General features: G+C 39.3%; 1 protein-coding gene across 2 annotated transcripts in view; it reads right to left on the reverse strand.

The window, feature by feature from the left end:
- The window catches only part of SLC9A9 (solute carrier family 9 member A9), a 736009-nt gene that overhangs the window by 274134 nt on the left and 441569 nt on the right, over positions 1-20306 (reverse strand). For both annotated transcript variants that reach the window (XM_027875882.1, XM_027875883.1), the window contains exons 10-11: positions 7748-7861; positions 4965-5076 (exon numbers count right to left, since the gene is read on the reverse strand). In XM_027875882.1, coding sequence (XP_027731683.1) covers positions 4965-5076; positions 7748-7861 — 226 coding nt within the window. The remainder of the gene's footprint in view (positions 1-4964; positions 5077-7747; positions 7862-20306) is intronic.

The following is a 20306-nucleotide window of genomic DNA, read 5'->3' on the forward strand; positions in this document are numbered from 1 at the left end:
TTTCCTATTGGGCTTACTGCTGACATTTTGTGCAGTTCTGGGGTGGAAGATGTCACTTACTGTAGTTTGTTATTGGCTTTCTTGATCATTATTCAGTCTAGAGTGAACTTTTGGAGTAGGTATGGGGGAGGTGGGTAGGCTGTCTCCAATTCAGACAGCCATCTTGGCAAGCACTCTTCCCACTGATTTCAATGAGAATTGGGGACAACCAAGGAGAACTTGACTTAACCAGTAGATATGTTAGAATGTTTCTTTTAACATTTTTTTTGTTGATTTCTCTTTGCCTGCAGCTACTAATCTTTATTTTTATCCTTTGCTCAATTGATGAGAATTCTTTGGGGCTTTTTCTTGTTATGGACTATTATGTTTTAGATTTAAGTTTCCTCCCTTCCTGCAATTGGTGCGACAACTTTGGGCATGGGTTCTCAAGGCTTCTCATAGGGGAAGATGACATACATGCTGGTGTACTAAGGGGATCTGGGAAAGTGAGTCATCCTAACACTAAAGGAAGCTGATGCATACATTCTGGTTTCTAATTGTAGGGCTGCTTAGCTGACCCTCTTTTATCTCACCTTCCATACTTTGGAAACTTCTTCCACCTTTTCTCTCCCTTCCCACCCCAACGGTTTGGAAATGGAAAGCCAGCGTCCAAATGGGGAGGCCTTTTAGGAAGGCTGCCAGTACAGCCTTGGTCCTACAATTTCTCTGCCTTCCTTTCAGTGACTCCAGCTCCTACTTAAATTAGGCAAAAATGTAGCACGTGGCTTTGAATTAAGACAAGAATTTGGGCTTTCATAATCTGAGCCACCTCAATAGGGAAGCTAATTTGTATGGAGTCCATCTTTCCTCCTTCAATGTAAACCACTAGGCATTGCTTTTTTTCGTTTCCAGGGAACTGAATACTGAGAACAGACTGCTTAGTCACAGCATTAGCTGGGGCTGCTCTTGGGAACAGCAGGAAAAGTTGGGGTGAAGTGTAGCATTCTTCTGAGGCTCTTTGTGCAGGGTGACACATCATACACCAGAGTTGTCCCTGACCTTGAATTTTAAAGAAGGCTTTAGAATTCCTTCCTGAAGTGTAAACTTCCTTGATCAACTCTTAACTACCCACAGACTCCCAGAGAAGAAAATCTACATTTTTCAGAGGACCTGAATATACAGGCTAGTATTGCTGATTGTGAATGCAAGGTCTCATTTTAACACATTTAATGAAACTTTGCCTAGGTACCAATGACAGGTACCATTCAGCAGATGAGATACAGTATCTTTTAAAATTGTGTCTGGCCAAGTCCATGCCAGGTCAGCAAAGAATTTCTGTAAGTCACTTTCTATAGTCCCTTGTTTTTAAATCTTTGTTGTCTTAAATGTACATATAACCTACAATGCAGGGTGCACAAAGGTGACTCACTTCATAAAATAAAGGCTGCTGGGTAGAATGGCTAGTAAAATGATAGAAAGGCACAGTGGGTAGAATGGTAGATTTGGAGTCAGGAAGACTGGAATTAAAACCTTTCCTCAGATGCTTATTCTCTGCCTCATTTCTTACCTAGCCTTAATTACTAAATAGGCGTTACCTAGTCAAACTGAGACCTGTTATAGACCTTAGCTTAAAAAGGCCAAAATCTCCCACTGTATCCAGGGCCATCACCAGTCATTCTGATCTATATTTTGTTACTGGACTCAGGTGGCTCTGGAGGAGAAAGTGATGCTTGTGACTTTGCACAGCCCTGCCTTACTGAAATCCAATTCACTTGCATGTCATGGCATTACCTCACCTCCCTGATGTCATGGTCCTCTTTGAGAACAAAGGACAAATAACAATAATTCTCTGGGTGACACTGGGCAGGTCAATCAATCACCCTCAGCCTCAGTACATATACCTGTATGTCCATATGTCATTTTGCAATTTTTAAAGCACGATCTGAATGTTAGCTCTTTTTGAAATACAATCTGCAGTTACAGGATTCAGCAGAACTATGTTCATAAGAAATAGATTTAGTACTTTGACCCTCTCAATTTGATGTTCACTCTTTCCTAACAGGTATATTTCACCACAACTCTGTAATGAAGATGGTCTAGGTATGTTGTAGCATCATGTAATTCTTACCCAGTCTGTGGTTTGAAGCCAAAAGTTGGAAGTTCAGAACTAAATTTGGAAAACCATATTTAAAATGAACTTGTCAAGATTTCAGTTAACCCAGAGAACCAAAACTTCATATTCTAACATTAATTTAAAAAGCCTTAAGCTCCGCCTCAAACACACAAAGATAACTGTCTGAGAATTAAAATTTGGTTTAAAAAATAAGCCATTGCTGTTTTTAGATGTTTGAAGCTTCATATAGAAAGAGAATGCACTGTTCTCCTGATTCTATAAATGTTTCTCAAAATATGATAGGGCAATGATTACACATTTTCATTTTAGTCCAGAAGTGTGATTTCCTTCGTATAAGGAACTCCCTATGTAGAAATTCCTTCCGCTCATGCATCTTGCTAACTTATCTGTAAATTACAGTCTTAGAAAGCCTCCTGGCAGTTTTCAAAGGAAGAATTCTAAGCTATCAATGACCACAGGAAAAGATGCTTCTAATCAATACTAATTAGAGAATTGCTAATTAAAAATCCACTCTGAGGTTCGATCTTATGCTCTTCACAGTGGCAAAGATGAAGAAAAAGGAAAATAACAAATGCTGGAGAAGCTGTGGGAAAATGGGCAAATGAATGCACTCCTGGTGGAGCTGTGATAGTCTAGCTATTCTGAAAATCAATTTAGAACTATGCTGCAAAAGTCACTAGATTGTATTGACCATTAGACCAACTATAGCCCTAAGCCCTAAAGAGACCAAAGAAAGAGGAAAAGAACCCATGTAAACATTAAAAGAGGGCAGTGGGAAATAGAAATAATAAATGCTCAGGAAGAAAAATTAAGAAACAGAAGTTGCCTGGGTGCACTGAGAACTTAAATAGCTTGCTCATGGCCAACATGGCCAATAAAAGTCAGAGAGGTGACCTGAACCCAGGTTTTCCAGATTTCAGAGCTGGTTCACTCTCCAAGCCACCTTTTTTCATGCAATCACCTGCACCAAGATCTTTAGGGTTCCAGAGCAGAAGTTGTCTTATCACTGCAGTCTATGTTTGAATGTTGGACTGGTTCTTAACTAAAGCTCTTCTGCTTTTCTCTTTTCTTTTCCCCTTACCAATTCCCTCCTGCCACTAGGTGCCAGGTGTTCTGGAAAATGCACAGCTGTGTACAGAATCATTGCCAATCAACCAAGCTATCCAACCACAGACAGGTGGCTATTAAATTGTAAACTGTAAAGTATAAAGGGCTGAATAAAATGGAAGTTATTATTAGTATTATTGTATTAGTATCGCCAGAAATGTCCTCTTCAAATTGAGATGATGATTTAGCTATCTTAGGGCTAAATGGACCAGCTTCAAACTACCTCTCCCAGTGAATGGGAGACTAAGTCTACATATGGTGGAGCCTGAGGACCAGAGAGACCTTTTATTCAAAGAATGACCTTCTTTTGGCATGTTGGGAGGCATTTGATTGGACAATGTATGGAAAATTATCTTCCTTAGCCACTAATTAATTTTTTTTCTTGGACATTCAGTTATTTTTTTTTTCACTCTGATGGAACTATGGAGAGTTGAGATTCTTGAGGCAGGAACTATACTTTATATTTTCAGCACAGTGTCTGGTACATAATAGCCACTCAATAATTGGTCTTTAATTGATTGATAGTGGAAAGAGAACTGGATTTGGAATCAAGAGATCTGTGTTTTCAATCTCAGCTCTGCAATTTACTACCAAGTGAACCTTCCTGTACCTCAGTTTACCCATATATAAAATGAAGTGACTGGACTATGATATCAGAGGATTATATATTTAGAGCCTGAGTGGACCTTAGAGGTCATCTAATCCAATTATTCATTATTACAGATGAGAAAACATAAGTTTTGAGAGGACAAATAACATCTCCAAGGGCACACAGGACATGGCAGTCAGGATTTGAATTCTGCTCTTCTGACCAGGGCTAGTTCTCCACTGCTCCTTGTCTCTAAAGCTTCTTCCAGCTCTAAATCCTGTGTTTCCAGTGCTTGGTACCAGTGTGCATGGGGACAAACACAGAGATAAATGTGCATGTATAGAACAGGCTCCAGGGCAAATGGAAAGGTTGAGGCAGAAGGAATTCTTAACCTTTTGTGTTACAGATCCCTTTGACAACCTGTTGAACACTATGGTGCCCATCTGGAAATAATGTCTTTAAATGCATATAAAGTACTTAGTATTACAAAACAAACTAATTATATTGAAATACAATTTTCAAAATATTGGGGGGGGGGGGAATGCTCATGGTTCCCGGGTTAACAACCCTGGATGTAGGAGAATTGAGTAAGACAGCAAAGTGAACTGTTTTGCATTGTAGATCTTGTATCATTTACCCTCACCAAGTTCATTTTCTGTTGCTTTAAAGAGATTTTCAGCAATTTGTTGAAACAATCAGAGCTTGCCTGTCAACTGTCAGGGGCGGTAGGACCTGTTGATGAGGAGGGGGGAGTCCATGGAGAATGGGCTATAGGCAAGTAATTTGCTTTTTGGCAGGCACCAGCTGCATTCTGATTACCATGCATCATTGCGCTTGCACGCTTATAATTCAAATTCCTGGACATGACAACGATCACAACAGACCTTATAAGTGAGGCTCCCCCAACCCCACTCTCTGGCCTGGACTGGCTGACAGCTAGATGCAGTTAATACAAGACATTCCTCAGAGGGATCTCTTTCCTTATCTTTACAGAGAGAGGATCCTTCCTGGTGCTGTGCATGACTTAATGAGTAGGGCCCTAAAGCACCGTAGGTGAGGAAGAGAAAGCCGGTGCTGCTGCTCCCAGCCCTTTGCCTCCTGGGAGAGGCTGGAAAGGAACAGGGGCACGGATGTTAATGGAACTGACACACGTACCTGAAAACATCATCATGTGCTGAAAGTTCCAGGGGATCTTCTGTTTCCGGCCCAAATTCAAGATGAAGGAGAGGGGATAGATGTTGCAGGCTCTTGCTATAAAAATTGCTAACTGTCAGGCAAACGCAAGAGAACGTTGAGGAAAACATGGTAATGAGGGGAAAATTATGACACCCGTTTTTGCCAATATATCATCACACACACATATTGGGGATAAATAGGGCAGTAATCATGAGACTGGTTTCAAAAATTCCTATTTTGCTATGTTCCTGATTCCACTCCATGAATATCACAGACTGCTGGACGGCTTTTGGACATGGCCTTGTCCCTATGCTGTTTCAATCACTCTCCATTTCCTCGTCCCATTTGTATCTCAGACGACTGACATCTTCTGCCTTGCTATAAAATATGAAACATGAGTCGCTCGACTGGAAACAGCATTACCTCCCCAAGCAGCACTTTAGGGAGACTCCATGTACTTCGAGTCATGATTACCATTTCATTTGCTGTCGGTTTATATTGTCTGTGTCTAGCAATCTTTTTTGCCTCTTCTTTTTTCTTTGCTACATTTAATTTTTTTGTTTTGGTCGGGTTGGGCTGTGCTTGTAATACTAAAGCTGTTTTAATAGACACTCTTGGATTCTAGGCCTAGCAGTTAAAAACCGACACACAAACATATTCATTTTCTTATGTATTTGCATCATTACCACCTGCCTAGACTACTGCAATAGCTTCCCCCTTTGACTCTCTACCCGTCTCCATCCTTCATAATGCTACCAGATTGAATTTTCTTATGGTTTTGTTTTTAATTTTTACACTTAAAGTTTTATCGATATGTTTTGTTTATACGCTACCAACATTTGCAGATTATTCACATGAGAGTTTTTTTGTAACAAAGCAAAACAATTAAGTAAAAATAGAGAGAAAATAAACATTTATATAGCTCCTACTGTATGCCAGGCACTATGTTAAGTACTTTATAAATTTTATCTCATTCGATACTCACAGCAATCTTGCAAGATGGATATTATTACTCCCATTTTACAGTTGAGGACACTGAGACAGACAGTGGCTAAGTGACTTGCCTAAGCACACATAGCTAGCAAAGTTCTGAGGCTGGATTTGAACTCAGGTTTTCTTGATTCCAGGCTCAGAGCTCTCTGCACTATGGCGCCACCTAGCAGCCTTTACTAGTAATACAGGGATCTCGCAGTTCTTATGCATCCATATGGGTGCTGGTCAGGGTTACACGCGTAGTAACTAGCAGAGTTACATTGTCTAGACAAATTGGATTATTCACAGTCTGCTGTACTTTCCTACTTCTGGGTATTTCATTGGGTGGGCGCATCAGCTCCCATGGGTTCAATCGTCATCACTGTGCTGCTATCTCTCAGGTATATCTATCCAGCCCTAATCTCTCTCTTGAGTCCCACATCACCAACATATTATTGGACGTTATGAACTGGATGGCATCTCGAACACAATATTCCTAAAACAGAACTCTTTATTTTTTGCCCCATCACTAGCACTTATCATGACATCTTGAATATAGTGAGGGCTTAATAATACTCCTATATCCAAGCTATTGCCAAAACTGTTGATTTTGCCTTTTTATCATCTCTTCAGTATGCCCCCCTTCTCTCTAATATTGCCACCACTATGGTACAGTTCCTCATTACCTCGTGCCTTGGTTATTGAAATGGCCTGCTGGTGGCTCAAGTCTCTCTACACTCCAATATATACTCCATTCAATCACTAAAGTGATTTTTCTAAAATGCAGGTCCAATCATGTTATCCCCCTACTCAGTAAATTCCAGTGGCTTCCTATTGTCTCCAGGAACAGATACAGTATGCTCAATTTGGCATAAAAAGCTCTTCCTAACCCAGCCCCCTCTTACCTTACATCACTGGTCTCCTGGCTGTTCCATGAACAAGACATCTCCTCTCTTGGCTCTGGGCATTTTCTTTGTCTATCCTCCATGCCTGGAATGCTCTCCCTCATCCCCTTTGACATTGATCTCTCTGGCTTCCCTAAAATCCCACCTTCTACATGAAGTCTTCCCTAACCCCTCTTAATTACAGGGCTTTCCTTCTTTTGATTATTTCCTATTTATTTTATGTGTAGCTTGTTTTGTATATATTTGTTTGCATGCTGTCTCCTCCATTAGATTGCAAACTTCTTAAGGGCAGGGACTGTCTTTTCCCTCTTTTTGTATCCCAGGCACTTAACACAGTGTCTGACATATAGAAAGTGCTTAATAAATGTTTATTGAATGAATTGAATATGAGAGACAACCTATATAAATATATTGAATGAATGAATTGAATATGAGGGACACTCAAATAAACTTTTGTGAGCAGTTGTGAAGCTTAACTATAATGATGGCCAAGACATTTTTCCTTATACCCAACCTGATTCTACTTGTACATTAAGCCTAATTTCCCATGACCTGTGCTCAGGGAATATGAAGAAAAGTCTTTAACTTTCTCTTCTGTAGGGTACAAGTTACTGCAAGTTCTTTTATCTCTGCTTTAGGACCAATTCAACTTTCCAACCCTCTTACTTTGAACCATTAAACCCCAACCCGGCCCTAAGCTTCTTGTATTTTCAGTCACTTAAGTAAAAGATATGACATTTCCTCCCTAGATTTGAACTCAGGCCATGAACACTAGTTAACAACTTGAATATTTATTTCCTCCCAAGAATCAGACTGATAAGCCATTGACCCCTTCCACTAAATATCCAGTGGGTTGCACTTGAAAGCATTTTTAGTAAAGGATACGAATGCCCCGAGTATAAAAAGAGCGTTAAATATGTGATTCTGGAACGTGAATAGCGCCAGGCCCATGTAGCAGAAGATGACATTCTCCGCCAAGAAGTTCATGAACTCAAACAGCTGAAACACAACAAACCAGGACCATTAATCTGGACTCTGCTCCGCAGTGACTTCATTTTTACTGTTGTGGTCTTCAAGGATGCTACATGGCAATGGTGAATCCCATATGGCAATGGCAAATGCCACCACCCTCAATAAAGAGTCATCCCTGTTAGTAAGTCAAAATAATTGCAGTGAGTAGGAATTGGGGCCTAGAGAAAGGGTAATAAGAATAAAGTGACTGACGTCTCATGTGGCACTTTCCCATTGTTACACATAGGAGCCTCACAGCCATCCTGTTAGGTAGGCACAGGATACAATGGTATCCCCATTCTATTAATTTTATTTTATTTTCAGTTCCAAATTCTTTCCCTCTCCCCACTCTCTCCTCTATCCATTGAGAAGAGAAGAAATACAAAATCTGTTATAAATAATAAGGTATGCAAAACAAATATCCCCATTGGCCATGTTATTCTCATTCTATAGATGAAGAAATCGAGGCTTAGAGAGGCCCAATGACTTGCCTAGGGTTGCAAAACCATTACGTGTTGCAGGCAGGATTTGAACCAAGATATCTCCTGACTCTAGGCCCACTCTTCATTTCACAGTTTTGGAGTTAGCTAAGGAAATAGCTAAGCCAGGACTGGAGCTACCTAGCATACATGGTGGTTAAGTAGCCTGCCCTTGAAGACCCTAAATTTTCACAGATTCTAATTCAAGAGCTCAGACCACATTTTTTTCCTTGGATGTCACTTAACTCGAAGGATGGACAAGTGTAGTTTTCACTAAAAAACATGATAATGATCAATATATTTCAAACCCAAGAGAAAGAGGCTCATTAAAATGACTGATGAGGGTACATTCATTAAATGCTCATAATTTCTAGCTGGTAAGATGTCAATGACTCATTCCAGGAATCTGTTAACCACTTTATGTGGCAAGAACACATAGGCATATCAGAATTTATGTTGCTAAATGGGCTAATAAGAAGCTGTATTGAGGAATGTTCCCAAAAGCTGTCCTGAGAACATTCACTAAAACATTTAAGGAGAAAATGGAAATTATCTCCCCTCTGCCAAATAAAGGAATAATATTGAGTTGTCCACAGGCCACAGTAAAGTACAATATGAGAGAGGCCCTTTATGTTCTGGACTTTGTACTATCAGCTTGTGAAAACTCATCTTCATATACAAATTGTCATGTTAGGTAAGCATTTCTGCAGACATCCCTCTTGACTGACCAAGTATTATTTATTTTTTAGTCTAATGTATTTATAACTCAAGATGTGTTTGCAGCTGTAATACCTAATATCTGTACATTGACCAGTGACCAAAGAACCAAACAAAACCCAGACCATGTCCAAAACATTATTTAAAACCAATATTCTAGGAAATCTTTGATCCAAAGAGTCATTATTTTTGCAAGATGATCTTTCTGGCAATGGTAAGAATCATTAATTATCCTGAGATAACACTTGTAAAGCATTTCTACAGTGCCTGGAACATAGGAGGCACTATATAAATGCTTACTCTCTTCCCCTTTACCCTGAGCTCACAGTTCATGTCCTGGGCCATGTCACCTAAGCAAATACTGTCAGCCCAAGTAATACAAGGAAAATGCCTCAGAACCAATGGTGACAGTGTCAGGATAATCCAGTCCAATCTTATCCAACCCAACAAGCATTTATTAAATATCTGCTACATGCAAGACATTGGGAACAAAAAGACAAAACAGAAATATATATACATATATATACACACACACACACATATGTATTCCTGGTCTGTAAGAAGTTTACATTCCATTGGGAGGATATGACATATAAATGTTTAGCATCCCTATTATTACTTCCTCAACTTATACTCACACTCAAGGATTGGGTCCCCAGAAGATGGTTGCTACCTGATACCTTTGACTCTGTGGATTTGAATGACTAATACTCTAGCTCATGAACCCCCACCAGTGTGCTTCCCGCTAACAATCAGTCAATAGATTAATTTGAAGAATTAGATTCAAAGAATGGAGTCTAGGGTTTTTGGTTTTTTTAGTGGGGCTGTATTTTGCAATTATTATTCCCATTTTAGTAAATGCCTCTTTTAAGAGCTAATTGATCTATTGACTGTTAGTGGGAAGCACATGGGTGGGGGTTAATGAGCTAGAGCATTATTATATATTATAATACACATACATACATACGCACACAGACACACACACACACACACACATATATATATATATATCATATTCATGGGAAAAGCAGACAAACTTAGAATAGACTGGGAGAGAGGCAGATGGGTGGGATACATGTAAAATTAATACATAACTTGTGGTACTGTAGGGCCTGGAAGTCCTTTTTCTATTCATAGATGTTTCATGGAATTCCCCTTGGATACAGCGTTTCTGCCTGGGGGGGTGGCTCAGTTGGATTGCCAAGGTCTGATCCTCTCCATAGCTGGACTCTTTTGTTTGTTGCCAGGAGTCACACTCCTCAACGCTATTTCTTTCTTTGGGTGGAAGTCTCTATATCTTTTTCTGTCTGGTATGTGTGTCTCTTTTCCCTGATGGATGCAATATCTCCTACTGGATGAGTAGTTCTGCTTTGAAACTACATGGTAAAGATATAGGGAGGAGATAAATTGCTTCCTCATTTTTTGCAGAGGTCTCTTCCACAGGTTGATCTCAACTTATCTGCCCATTATAATTTCCTGGATATCCAACAGGGACCTCAAATTCAACATATCATTAGTTTCTTGGAGCTCTCTTCATAGAGATCATAATTGAGCTCATGGGAGTAGATCAGCAAGTACAGAGGTATGCGGAATGAAGAGAAGAGGGTACAGAATGCCTTGGGGGAACATAAATGATGCTCCAACAAATGGAGACTGAGCAAGGCTGATCAAACAGGCAAGAGGAGAACCAAGTGAGACCAGTGTCACACAAACCTTAGGAAGGAGAGTGTAACCAGGAGGAAGGAGTGGCCAATAATACTGAATGCTGCCGAGAAGCCAAAAAGGATGAGGACTCAGAAAAAGCCATTGGAGTTAGCAATTAGGAAATAGCTATGACTTGGAGAAGGCAGTTTCAGTTGAGTAGTTGGGCTAGAAGGCAGACTACATGGCATTCAGAAGTGAATTGAAAGGGAGATGGTGGAGGCAAGGAGTATGGATGGCTTTTTCTAGGTCAATGGGAAAGCTTTTCATCTTTAGGAAGTCACAAATTATTTTTGTCTTTTAAAATGGAGCTTACTTTTGTTCAGTCATATTTCAATCATGGCCAACACTTCATGACCCCATTTGGGGTTTTCTTGGCAGAGATATTGGTATGGTTTGCCATTTTCTTTTCCAGCTCATTTTATAGATGAGGGAACTGAAGCAAACAGGGTTAAGTGACTTGCCCAGGATCATACAGCTGGTGTCTGGGTCAGATTTGAATTCAGGTATTCATTACTCTAGGCCTCATGCTTTGGCCTCTGTGCCACCTAGATGTCTTTTTTTCTAGGTCAATAGGAAATTTTTCATCTTCAGTTAGTTACAAGCTATTTTTGTCTTTTAGAATTGAGCTTGCTAGCTTTTAATATTTAATGCACAGATATCAAGGCTAAGCTTTTAGCTACTTGTCTCAAATAATAATAGCTTTGTTGTTGTTCAGTCATTTTTCAGTCATGACCCCATTTCATGACTGTAATAGTTTGTCATTTCTTTCTCCAGCTTATTTTACAGACGAAGAAACTGAGGCAAACAGGGTTAAGTGACTTGCCCAGGGTCACACAGCTAGTAAGTGTCTGAGGCTGGATTTGAACTCAGGAAGATGAGTCCAGGCCAAGCACTCTATCCACTGAACCACCTAACTGTACCAGTAATAGCTTACATTTATAAAATCCTTTACATATGTGATTTTATTTGATCCTCACCATAATCCCAGTGAAGTGGTAATTGCATTTCACATTTCACATATGAGGAAATTAAGACTCAAAGACCTAGACAACTTGTCTAACTTTATCCAGATATTAAGTAGCAGAACGGGGACCTGTCCCTATGTCCTCTAACTACACATACAATATTCTTTCCAGTAAATGTCAGCTTTTCTAGGTTACTTATTTTTCGGTTGGAATTATTTACAGACTGCAAATACACTACTTTTTTTAAAAAATCACTTTCTGGTTTTATTTTCCTCTTAGGGTTTTTGGATCTTCATCTATTTTCTACTTATAAGAGGAGAATAGACATATAATTATGAGGAACACCAGGGTTTCCACCCCCATTGAGTTGCTGCAAAAGTAATCTACAGTTGCCATTTTCAGGGGCCATGAATTCCATTCCATTCAATTGTTTATTAAGTGGCTACTCCCTTACTTTTTCTAATCCAATGCCTCATTGAGGGGTATATAGAAATGACTGAGTTTTCAAACACTACATCAGTGAAACATAGGCTCCAGTGAGTCCTACCTGGCCGGAATGGCTTTAAGAATGTGCCCACCCAATGAGGAACTGTGGTTGCTTTATCCAAGAACCAATTCAGTTTGTTACATGGGAAGAGGCTTATCAGAGAGTTGGTTACTAGGTGATGACTTTTGTAAAGTTACAACTTATTGGAACTAGGTACCAAGGCATACAAACGGCATCCTTGGAGGGAGGACCCATACTGATAAAATCTAGGATTATTTAAATAAGTATATCAAAGCTGTTTGAGGATAGTGTTTCTTAAACCGTGGGGAGTGACCTCATATAAAATTTGGCAACAGTAAAAGGTTTCTGAATGCACAATGACCAAAATTTAACTAAAAATCAAATTCGTAATGAATCTGAGATCTTTCTGGCAGCCCTTACCCATGCTACATGGCACAACTTCACTGCAGCCTGGTTCTGAATGCAAAGCAGGTGCACTTTGCGCTGCACATGCACTCAGGCCATGCAATACCGATAAAGCACTACCAAAAAAATGAGGAAAGGGGTCTCGAGTAGCAAAAGTTTAAGAAGCCCTGCTCTAGGTGTTGGAGCAGGTCAACAAGCATTTATTAAGTTCTTATGATGTGCCAAGTACTATACTAAGCCAAATTCAAGCAGAGGTCTTATTTCAGTTTGGCCATTTGGAAACTTGACTTGATTTACTCATTCTTTTTATTGAAATAGCTAATGTATATTAATAGTCATGGATGAGACAATTAAAACCAATTTGTTCATTAAAAAATTAGACTTTTTGGTCCCTTAAATAAACAAAAAGTAACATAGAGACCACCATAGCCATAACTAGGGTAGGATACCTGGGACTTTCACTCCTGTCGGAGAAATATAGAAAGCACCTCTTGGTGCACATATTCTCATCCTTGGGCGATCACATTCCCAGCATACTCCAAGCCACTTTGTCCCCTCTTCCCATTTTCCTTGTATTGACTAGTCTTGGAGTAATGTAGAAACCTTAGGGTGTCTCCCCTAGCACATTTCCTTCCCTTCCTCCCACCTCAGTTTCCCTTCCAAATCTATCTCATCTCCTTTTTTCTCCTTGTCCCAGGCACAAAAATTCCTAATTGTACTGGTATGGGCAATATCACCATAGCTACAGTAAGAAAAGCTTTCAATAGTTTTCTCTCTAGAGCCCTATCATGTTGGTAACTTTTTTCTATATTTTTTTCAGTTTTTATTTCAGGCAGTAATCCAACATTTTTACAGAAAACAATGAACCTGGTTTTGATGCTTAAGCTATTTTTTAGAAATTGGGTAGTTGTTAGGTTTTTTTTTCTTTTTTCTTTTTCAAGGTATAATTCTCAGTAATGCGGCAGGACATCCTTGCCTTTCTGTGTCTAATTATACACATTCAAAACAGTGCTACTTGGGATGAACAGATTTCAAAATAACTTGGCATTAGAAGCCCTTAATGAGAATCTGTGGCCTCATTCAATTTTGTTCCACATACACAAATCTCCTAGGAATAGGTTCTTAAAAGAAGGCTGAGAAAATAAACCATAAAAGCTTAGTTATACACTTTAAGTTTACATTGAACAGCTCAATCCTTTGAACTGAATGGCTTGCAATAGCAGGAACAAAAGAGATATATGTTGATTGACTGAGCGGCCAATTCAGCAACGAAAGAAAAAAGAACAACGCCCCCAACTGGTCAATTCAGGGAAAGAAATAGTTGGTAACTGGCTAATAGACTTAGTTTTGTTCTATGGACAGCAAGCCCCTTTCTTTCTCCCCTTTCCCATACTTTTTTTTTTTATTTTATTCTTACAGAAATATTTTGGTTAAATATTTCATTGATCAGCACTTCATTCTTGGACTCTATCAATTAATAATTTATGATCTTTAAAATTGTCAAGACTAAGGCTAAAGTTTATCTTGGTTTAGGAAAACCTTTTTCTCACAGAAAAAGCAAGTTAATAGTGTAAATAAGGTGGTAGAGGGAATCATTAAAAAACTTAGAAAAATTGGTTTTCAAGAACTTCAGAAACAATCATTTCCATATAAACAATTGCTATGTTAATTCAATGTCTAAAGATATTTGTTAAAATAAAAGCCCTAAAGATGTTGCCTACAAGGCAACACTTTGTTAACCTACTTTGAGCTGCTGTGTTTTCAAAAGTGCTAGATTTACAATCCTTAAAAAATATGCTAGATTTTGTCCCCTACCCCCACTCCATGGGAGAGGAAGATGTGGGATTGAAAAAATATTAATGATTGAAAGAAATAAAAATTAATTTAAAAATTTAAATTCTAAAATGTTTTTTCTCCCTACTACCTCAGATCAACTTTTCTCCTAATTATTATGAGTCAGTGAGATATGACAGTATTCATTAGATCATGGAAAGATATCCATATGTGTTTTACTTATGAAACCTATGACTTCTTCCTTCCCTCCTTCCTTCCTTCCTTCCTTCCTTCCTTCCTTCCTTCCTTCCTTCCTTCCTTCCTTCCTTCCTTCTCTCTCTCTCTCTCTCTCTCTCTCTCTCTCTCTCTCTCTCTCTCTCTCTCTCTCTCTCTCTCTCTCCTCTTCTCCTCCCCCAATGGCAACAGAGGAGGAAAGCAGGCCTGGGTGTTCAAATCCTGTTCTTGACATACTGGCTACATGACTCTGGGCAGTCACTCAAACTCTCCTCTAGATAACTAAGCTCCAGAATGGTTGCTGATCTGCACCGATAAGGAGAATTTCCTCACCAGGAGCTTCCCGATCAAATGAAATCACTTGGGATTTTCTGGGTGTGGAGTACCTCCAGTGTGGAAGCTCCCTCTACCATGCCATGATGCCTGCCTCTGAAACACTAAATGTGATGAAATGCATCTGAGAAGCAGGGAACCTTTGTTTTCTGGTTCTCCCTTTTGAGAGCTTCTATTAGTGTCTTTTTATTTTATGTTTTATAACTTTCTTCAACAACTACATTGCAATTCATTTTGTCTAGGCTGTTGAACTACCCACTAAAAGCAAAATAAAAATTGAACACAAAAAAGAAAATTCTATGAAAAATTAAACAAGTCATTTTACTGTCACCACTTTCTTCAGGCTTAAAATCTTTGGGAAAGCGAGGTTCCCCACCCTGCAGGTGGGCATTTTTTTTCTGACAAATCTTGCAGCTTCTGAGATATTTTACACATTATTCCATAGTTTGAACATCCATAGATAGCTCTCCTACACAAGTTTCAGTTCCATGAATGTCAGTCACTCAACAAGTATTTTTTAAGTACTTATGCCAGGCACTGGGCTAAAGCAAAGACACAGTCCCTGCTCTTCAGGGGCATCCACTCTAACAAAGCAGACAATATACAAACAATTATATGTGTACTAGATAGTCCAGTGTATATGCCCAAAGGTTTATAAAACTGTGCATACCCTTTAATCCAGCAATGCCGCTGCTAGGTCTATATCCCAAAGACATCCAAAAAAGGGGAAATCGACTTACTTGTACAAAAATACAGCAGCTTTTTTTTTGTGGTGGCTAAGAATTGGAAATCAAAAGGATGCCCATCAATTGGGGAATGGCTAAACAAGTTGTGGTATATGATTGTAATGGAATATTGTCATGCTATAAGAACTGATAAGCAGGATGATTTTTTCAGAAAAATCTGGAAAGACTTACATGAACTGATGCATAGTGAAGTAAACAGAACTAGGAGAATGTTGTACACAGTTACAGCAATATTGTTTGATGAAGAACTATGAATGACTTAGCTATTCTCAGCAATACAATGATCCAAGACAATTCCAAAGGACTGATGATGAAGCATACTATCTGCCTCCAGAGAAAGAACTGATATTTTTTGAGTACAGATTGAAGCATGCTATTTTCACTCTTTCTTTTTTTCTTTTATTAGAGTCTTCATGTATAAAATGACTAATATGGAAATGTTTTATATAATTGTACATGTATAACCTATATCTAATTGCTCACTATCTCAGGGAGCGGAGAGGGGAAGGAAAGAGAATTTGGAACTCAATACTTTAAATAAACATGTTAAAAAATTGAAAGCAAAGGTAGTCCAGTGTAAAGAGGAGGCACTCTCAGAGGGAAGTCAATGGTAGGGAGTGGCGACAGTTGTGGGAAGAAACCAAAAAGGCTTCTCACAGAAGCTAGACTTTCAGCTGAGTCTCAAAGGAAGCCTGGGAAGCTAAGAGATGGAGGTGAGGAGAGAGAGCATTCCTGGTATGCACATAGTCAGTGAAAAGGCACAGAGGGTCTTGTTTGCTGGGAAATTGAACTTGGTACTTATTCTGAGAATCCTTCATTCTTCCTGGGCACCACTGCCAGCAATTCTTTTGTCTACCTGACTCTTCATGAACCACCCCAGCCAAATGAGATGTCTCCACAGGCCTAGATGCTCCTTTACAGACAATGCAAATTAGAAGTCTAAGGCCAATTTAATCTATCACTCTCTGTCTACTTGATACCTCCCTTACTCTTTGGGTAGAAATTTCTACCTTTTGCTACCTTTTCCTACCTTTCTCATGTTTCAGAGTTAGAGCTCAATCAAGTAAAAATCCCTTTACCTTGCTACCTCACCCAGAAAGCCAACTCAGACTTTCCAGATGGAGTCATATTCCTCCTTTGCCATTTCTCTATCCTTTGGGATTCTTGCTCCGTCCTAAACAAATTCCTCTCCATCTGAGATCACTCCTGCTCAGACTCTTTCTTTCTGTATATCACACTGATGACCTTCTTTTGAACGTATACCTCATGCCTTGCCATCCTCTTTAGTTCTGGTTGCTCCATGAATTAACTTCCCCCACTTCCACTTGTGCCATGCACGCGCGCGCGCGCGCGCGCACACACACACACACACACACACACACACACACACACACACACACACACACACACCCCTTTCCCTTAAATGCACAGATTGGGACAAGAGGACAAAGAAACATTGTCCTTGCTCCATCCCTTTTGTCCCTTGAGGGAATTGAGGGGATTAGGACAGTAAGTGGTTAATTGCAGGAACTGAGTGAACCACACTGACTCAGTCTTGGGAGTCAATTCTGGAGCTAGCTCAGTTCCCTTTCTATTCAATTATGTGTCTAGTCCAACTTCTTTCTTATGAGAAATCTTTATTCAATTGTGGCAATTGGAAGAAAATCTTATTGTATTATTTGAACCTAATCCTGCATGGGAATTGGGAAGCTGCTGGGAAATTGGACTACCTTTACCTGCTGTTTGGAGACCCTTCCCCAGTCAGATCCAAAGACTGATGCAAAGAGTTTTCTCACAGTTACATATTTCAAGTAATCCATAGGTCTTATCTGAAAACTGGCCCCGTATGATTAATCTATTACTGTTTCCATGTTTCTTTGATTGTTCATAGATACTTAGGGGGAGTGGGACACTTTTTTTTCTGATTTCAGGGGATTGCACCTGTTCACTTTCCCCCTCCCAACTTAGAAAGTCGCTAATCTTTCCTCCAATTAGAAATCAGATTGCCAAATGTTGTATCCTGATTAATTGCTCCCTTTTAATTAATTGGTCTGATGGGATTGTTTTTAATGTATAAAAGTCTGTCTCTTCCTGTGTGTCTCCCAGTACTAAGCTGAGAAAAGGGTCTGGTCCCAATTTTTTGGGCAATTGGCATGCATTGATTAATAAATCGATATGCTCAGAAACTCGAATGTTTGCTTCCTCAGTCATTTCATCTTTCACCCACCACACATTCACCCACCACTCCTTCTGTCACCATGACTTAGCAACCTGGCTTTCTTTGAAATATATTCCTGGTTTCCAGATACTATTAACTTGGTTCTGTTAACTTCTAACTTCCAAGTATTCTTAACTTGTTTCTCAGTCTATGATCAGTCTTCTTCTCTTCCCCATCCCCTGCCCTCATTGCTGATGACTTCATTATTTACATTGATGTCCCTTTGAATATTCTGACTTCTCTGCTATCTCAACAGTCATGTCTTCTATCCCCACCCATAGACTTGATCACACATTAAATCTCACTATTACCTCCAAAGTTTTCTACCTTCACAACCTTGAACTTTGAAATTCCTCTGATTAAAATATCCTAGACTTTTCTTTCCTGACTCTATCTCATTCCTCTTAAATCTGTTCTTTGCCCTCACTATGACCTCTAAGTCCCTCTCTCCATCCTTTCCTGTTATCCCAGTTAATCAACACTGTTTTGACTATAATTTCCTTCTTTTTAAAAGAAAAAATATTTTATTCTGAACTTAAGAAATAAAACAAGCATTGCCATAGCATAGTAGAATAAGGAAAAAAAAAGATAATTGCACATGAAACTGCAAATCTATTATGCACAACTTACTATTCCCTTTAAATTTATAATAGTTATCATGTAACTTTCTTTTTTACCTTTTTCTTCTCTTCCCCCCCACCCCAGAAGTGGCTACCATCAGACACAAATATGTATATCTATCTATCTATTTATCTATCTATCTATCTATCTATCTATCTATCTATCTATCTATCTATTTATCTATCTATCTGTCTGTCTGTCTATGTAAAGCCATTCCATGCATACTTATATTTAATTTCCTTCTTCCAAACTATTGTCAATGTGACATTGTACTCCACCTTTCAACCCCTTTTTCTGGCTTTTTATTCTTTCCCTCCTAGTTCTATCCTCAGGTCATCCTTATCCTGCATCTTCTCCACCCCTCCTTCCAATGAAGAAGCTATAAAACTATGCCAACTGGGTCCACTATAGATTGGCTGGGCTCACTAGCCCAGGCTGCCTGGTGTAGTGGACACAGAGCTGGCTGTAGAGTTAGGAAGTCCTGACCTGGACACACACTGGCTACGGGACCCTGGACAAGTGGCTTACTAATATATATATATACTATATAAAAATATATACACATATTAATAAGCATGTATTTTAAACCATTAATATACATATTATCTATAACACAAACACACATATATATCTATCTCTTTCTATCTATATATCTATCATCTTTCCATATCTATCTACATCATGTCATCCTCACCTATGCACACTTTTGCATTGATAGCCCCAAGTGTCAAAGTATATATTGATTTAATTTGGAGGGTCTTATTGACTGAGTTCTTTGTAGAATTTCTCTTCCTTCGTCCTCTGTAACAGATGTTGGTACATAAGCTGCAATGGCTTTCCTGGTGGTCTTACTGGAAAAGCTTATCATGAACACGTAATATGAGGTAACCAAATGTTCTGTGAAATAATGTCTCTTGTTACCTTTGCATGCACAGCCACACTAGTCTGCCAACTACCTCCCTTATTTATGTCTTCAAGAGAAGCCCAAGAGACGCCCTTCCTTTTAACGGAGGCTTCCTTCTGTCTTCTGGTTTTGTGTACAGTGAGACTATCAACGTTGATAGTATTCAATTCCTGCAGTAGTATCTGCATGTGATGCTCATTGGACAGGGATTACTCATTGAGAGGAAGATAGCTTCGTGAATGTTTCTATAAATGATCTAAAAGCTGAGATTCCCGGCATTCTCTTAGCTTTTTCCACCAGTCACCAACACTCCCTAAGGACAGGAGGCCAGATAGGGCTGTGGCCCTTTTGTTTTCTTCTTTGTGGCCAATCTACTGTTTATGAGCTTCTTAGAGGTATGCTCTTTTCTTTTATAGAGGAAGAAATTGAGGCCCGGAGCAGACAAATGATTGGTAGCGAGGTAGCTTTGTGGATAGAGTATTGAACCTGGAGTCCGGAAGACCTGGGTTCAAATGGGACTTCAGATACTTTTACTAACTGTGTGACCATAGACAAATCACTTAATCTCTGTTTGCCTCAGTTTCTTCAGCTATAAAATGGGGAAAATAATAGTACCTACCTCCTAAGAGCTATTGTGAGGATGAAATGAAATAATATTTCTAAATCACTTTACAAACCTTAAAGCCCTATATAAGTGCTAGCTATTGTTGTTGTCTTCCAGGGTCATACAGTCTAATTAGCAAGCATTTATTAAGTGCTGACTATGCATCGTGCACTGGGCTTGGGAATACCAATACAAGGAGAAAGGACAGTTCCTACCCTCAAG

This window comes from Vombatus ursinus, unplaced genomic scaffold, assembly GCF_900497805.2.
Source record: "Vombatus ursinus unplaced genomic scaffold, bare-nosed wombat genome assembly UNPS02014810.1, whole genome shotgun sequence".
NCBI lineage: Eukaryota > Metazoa > Chordata > Mammalia > Diprotodontia > Vombatidae > Vombatus > Vombatus ursinus.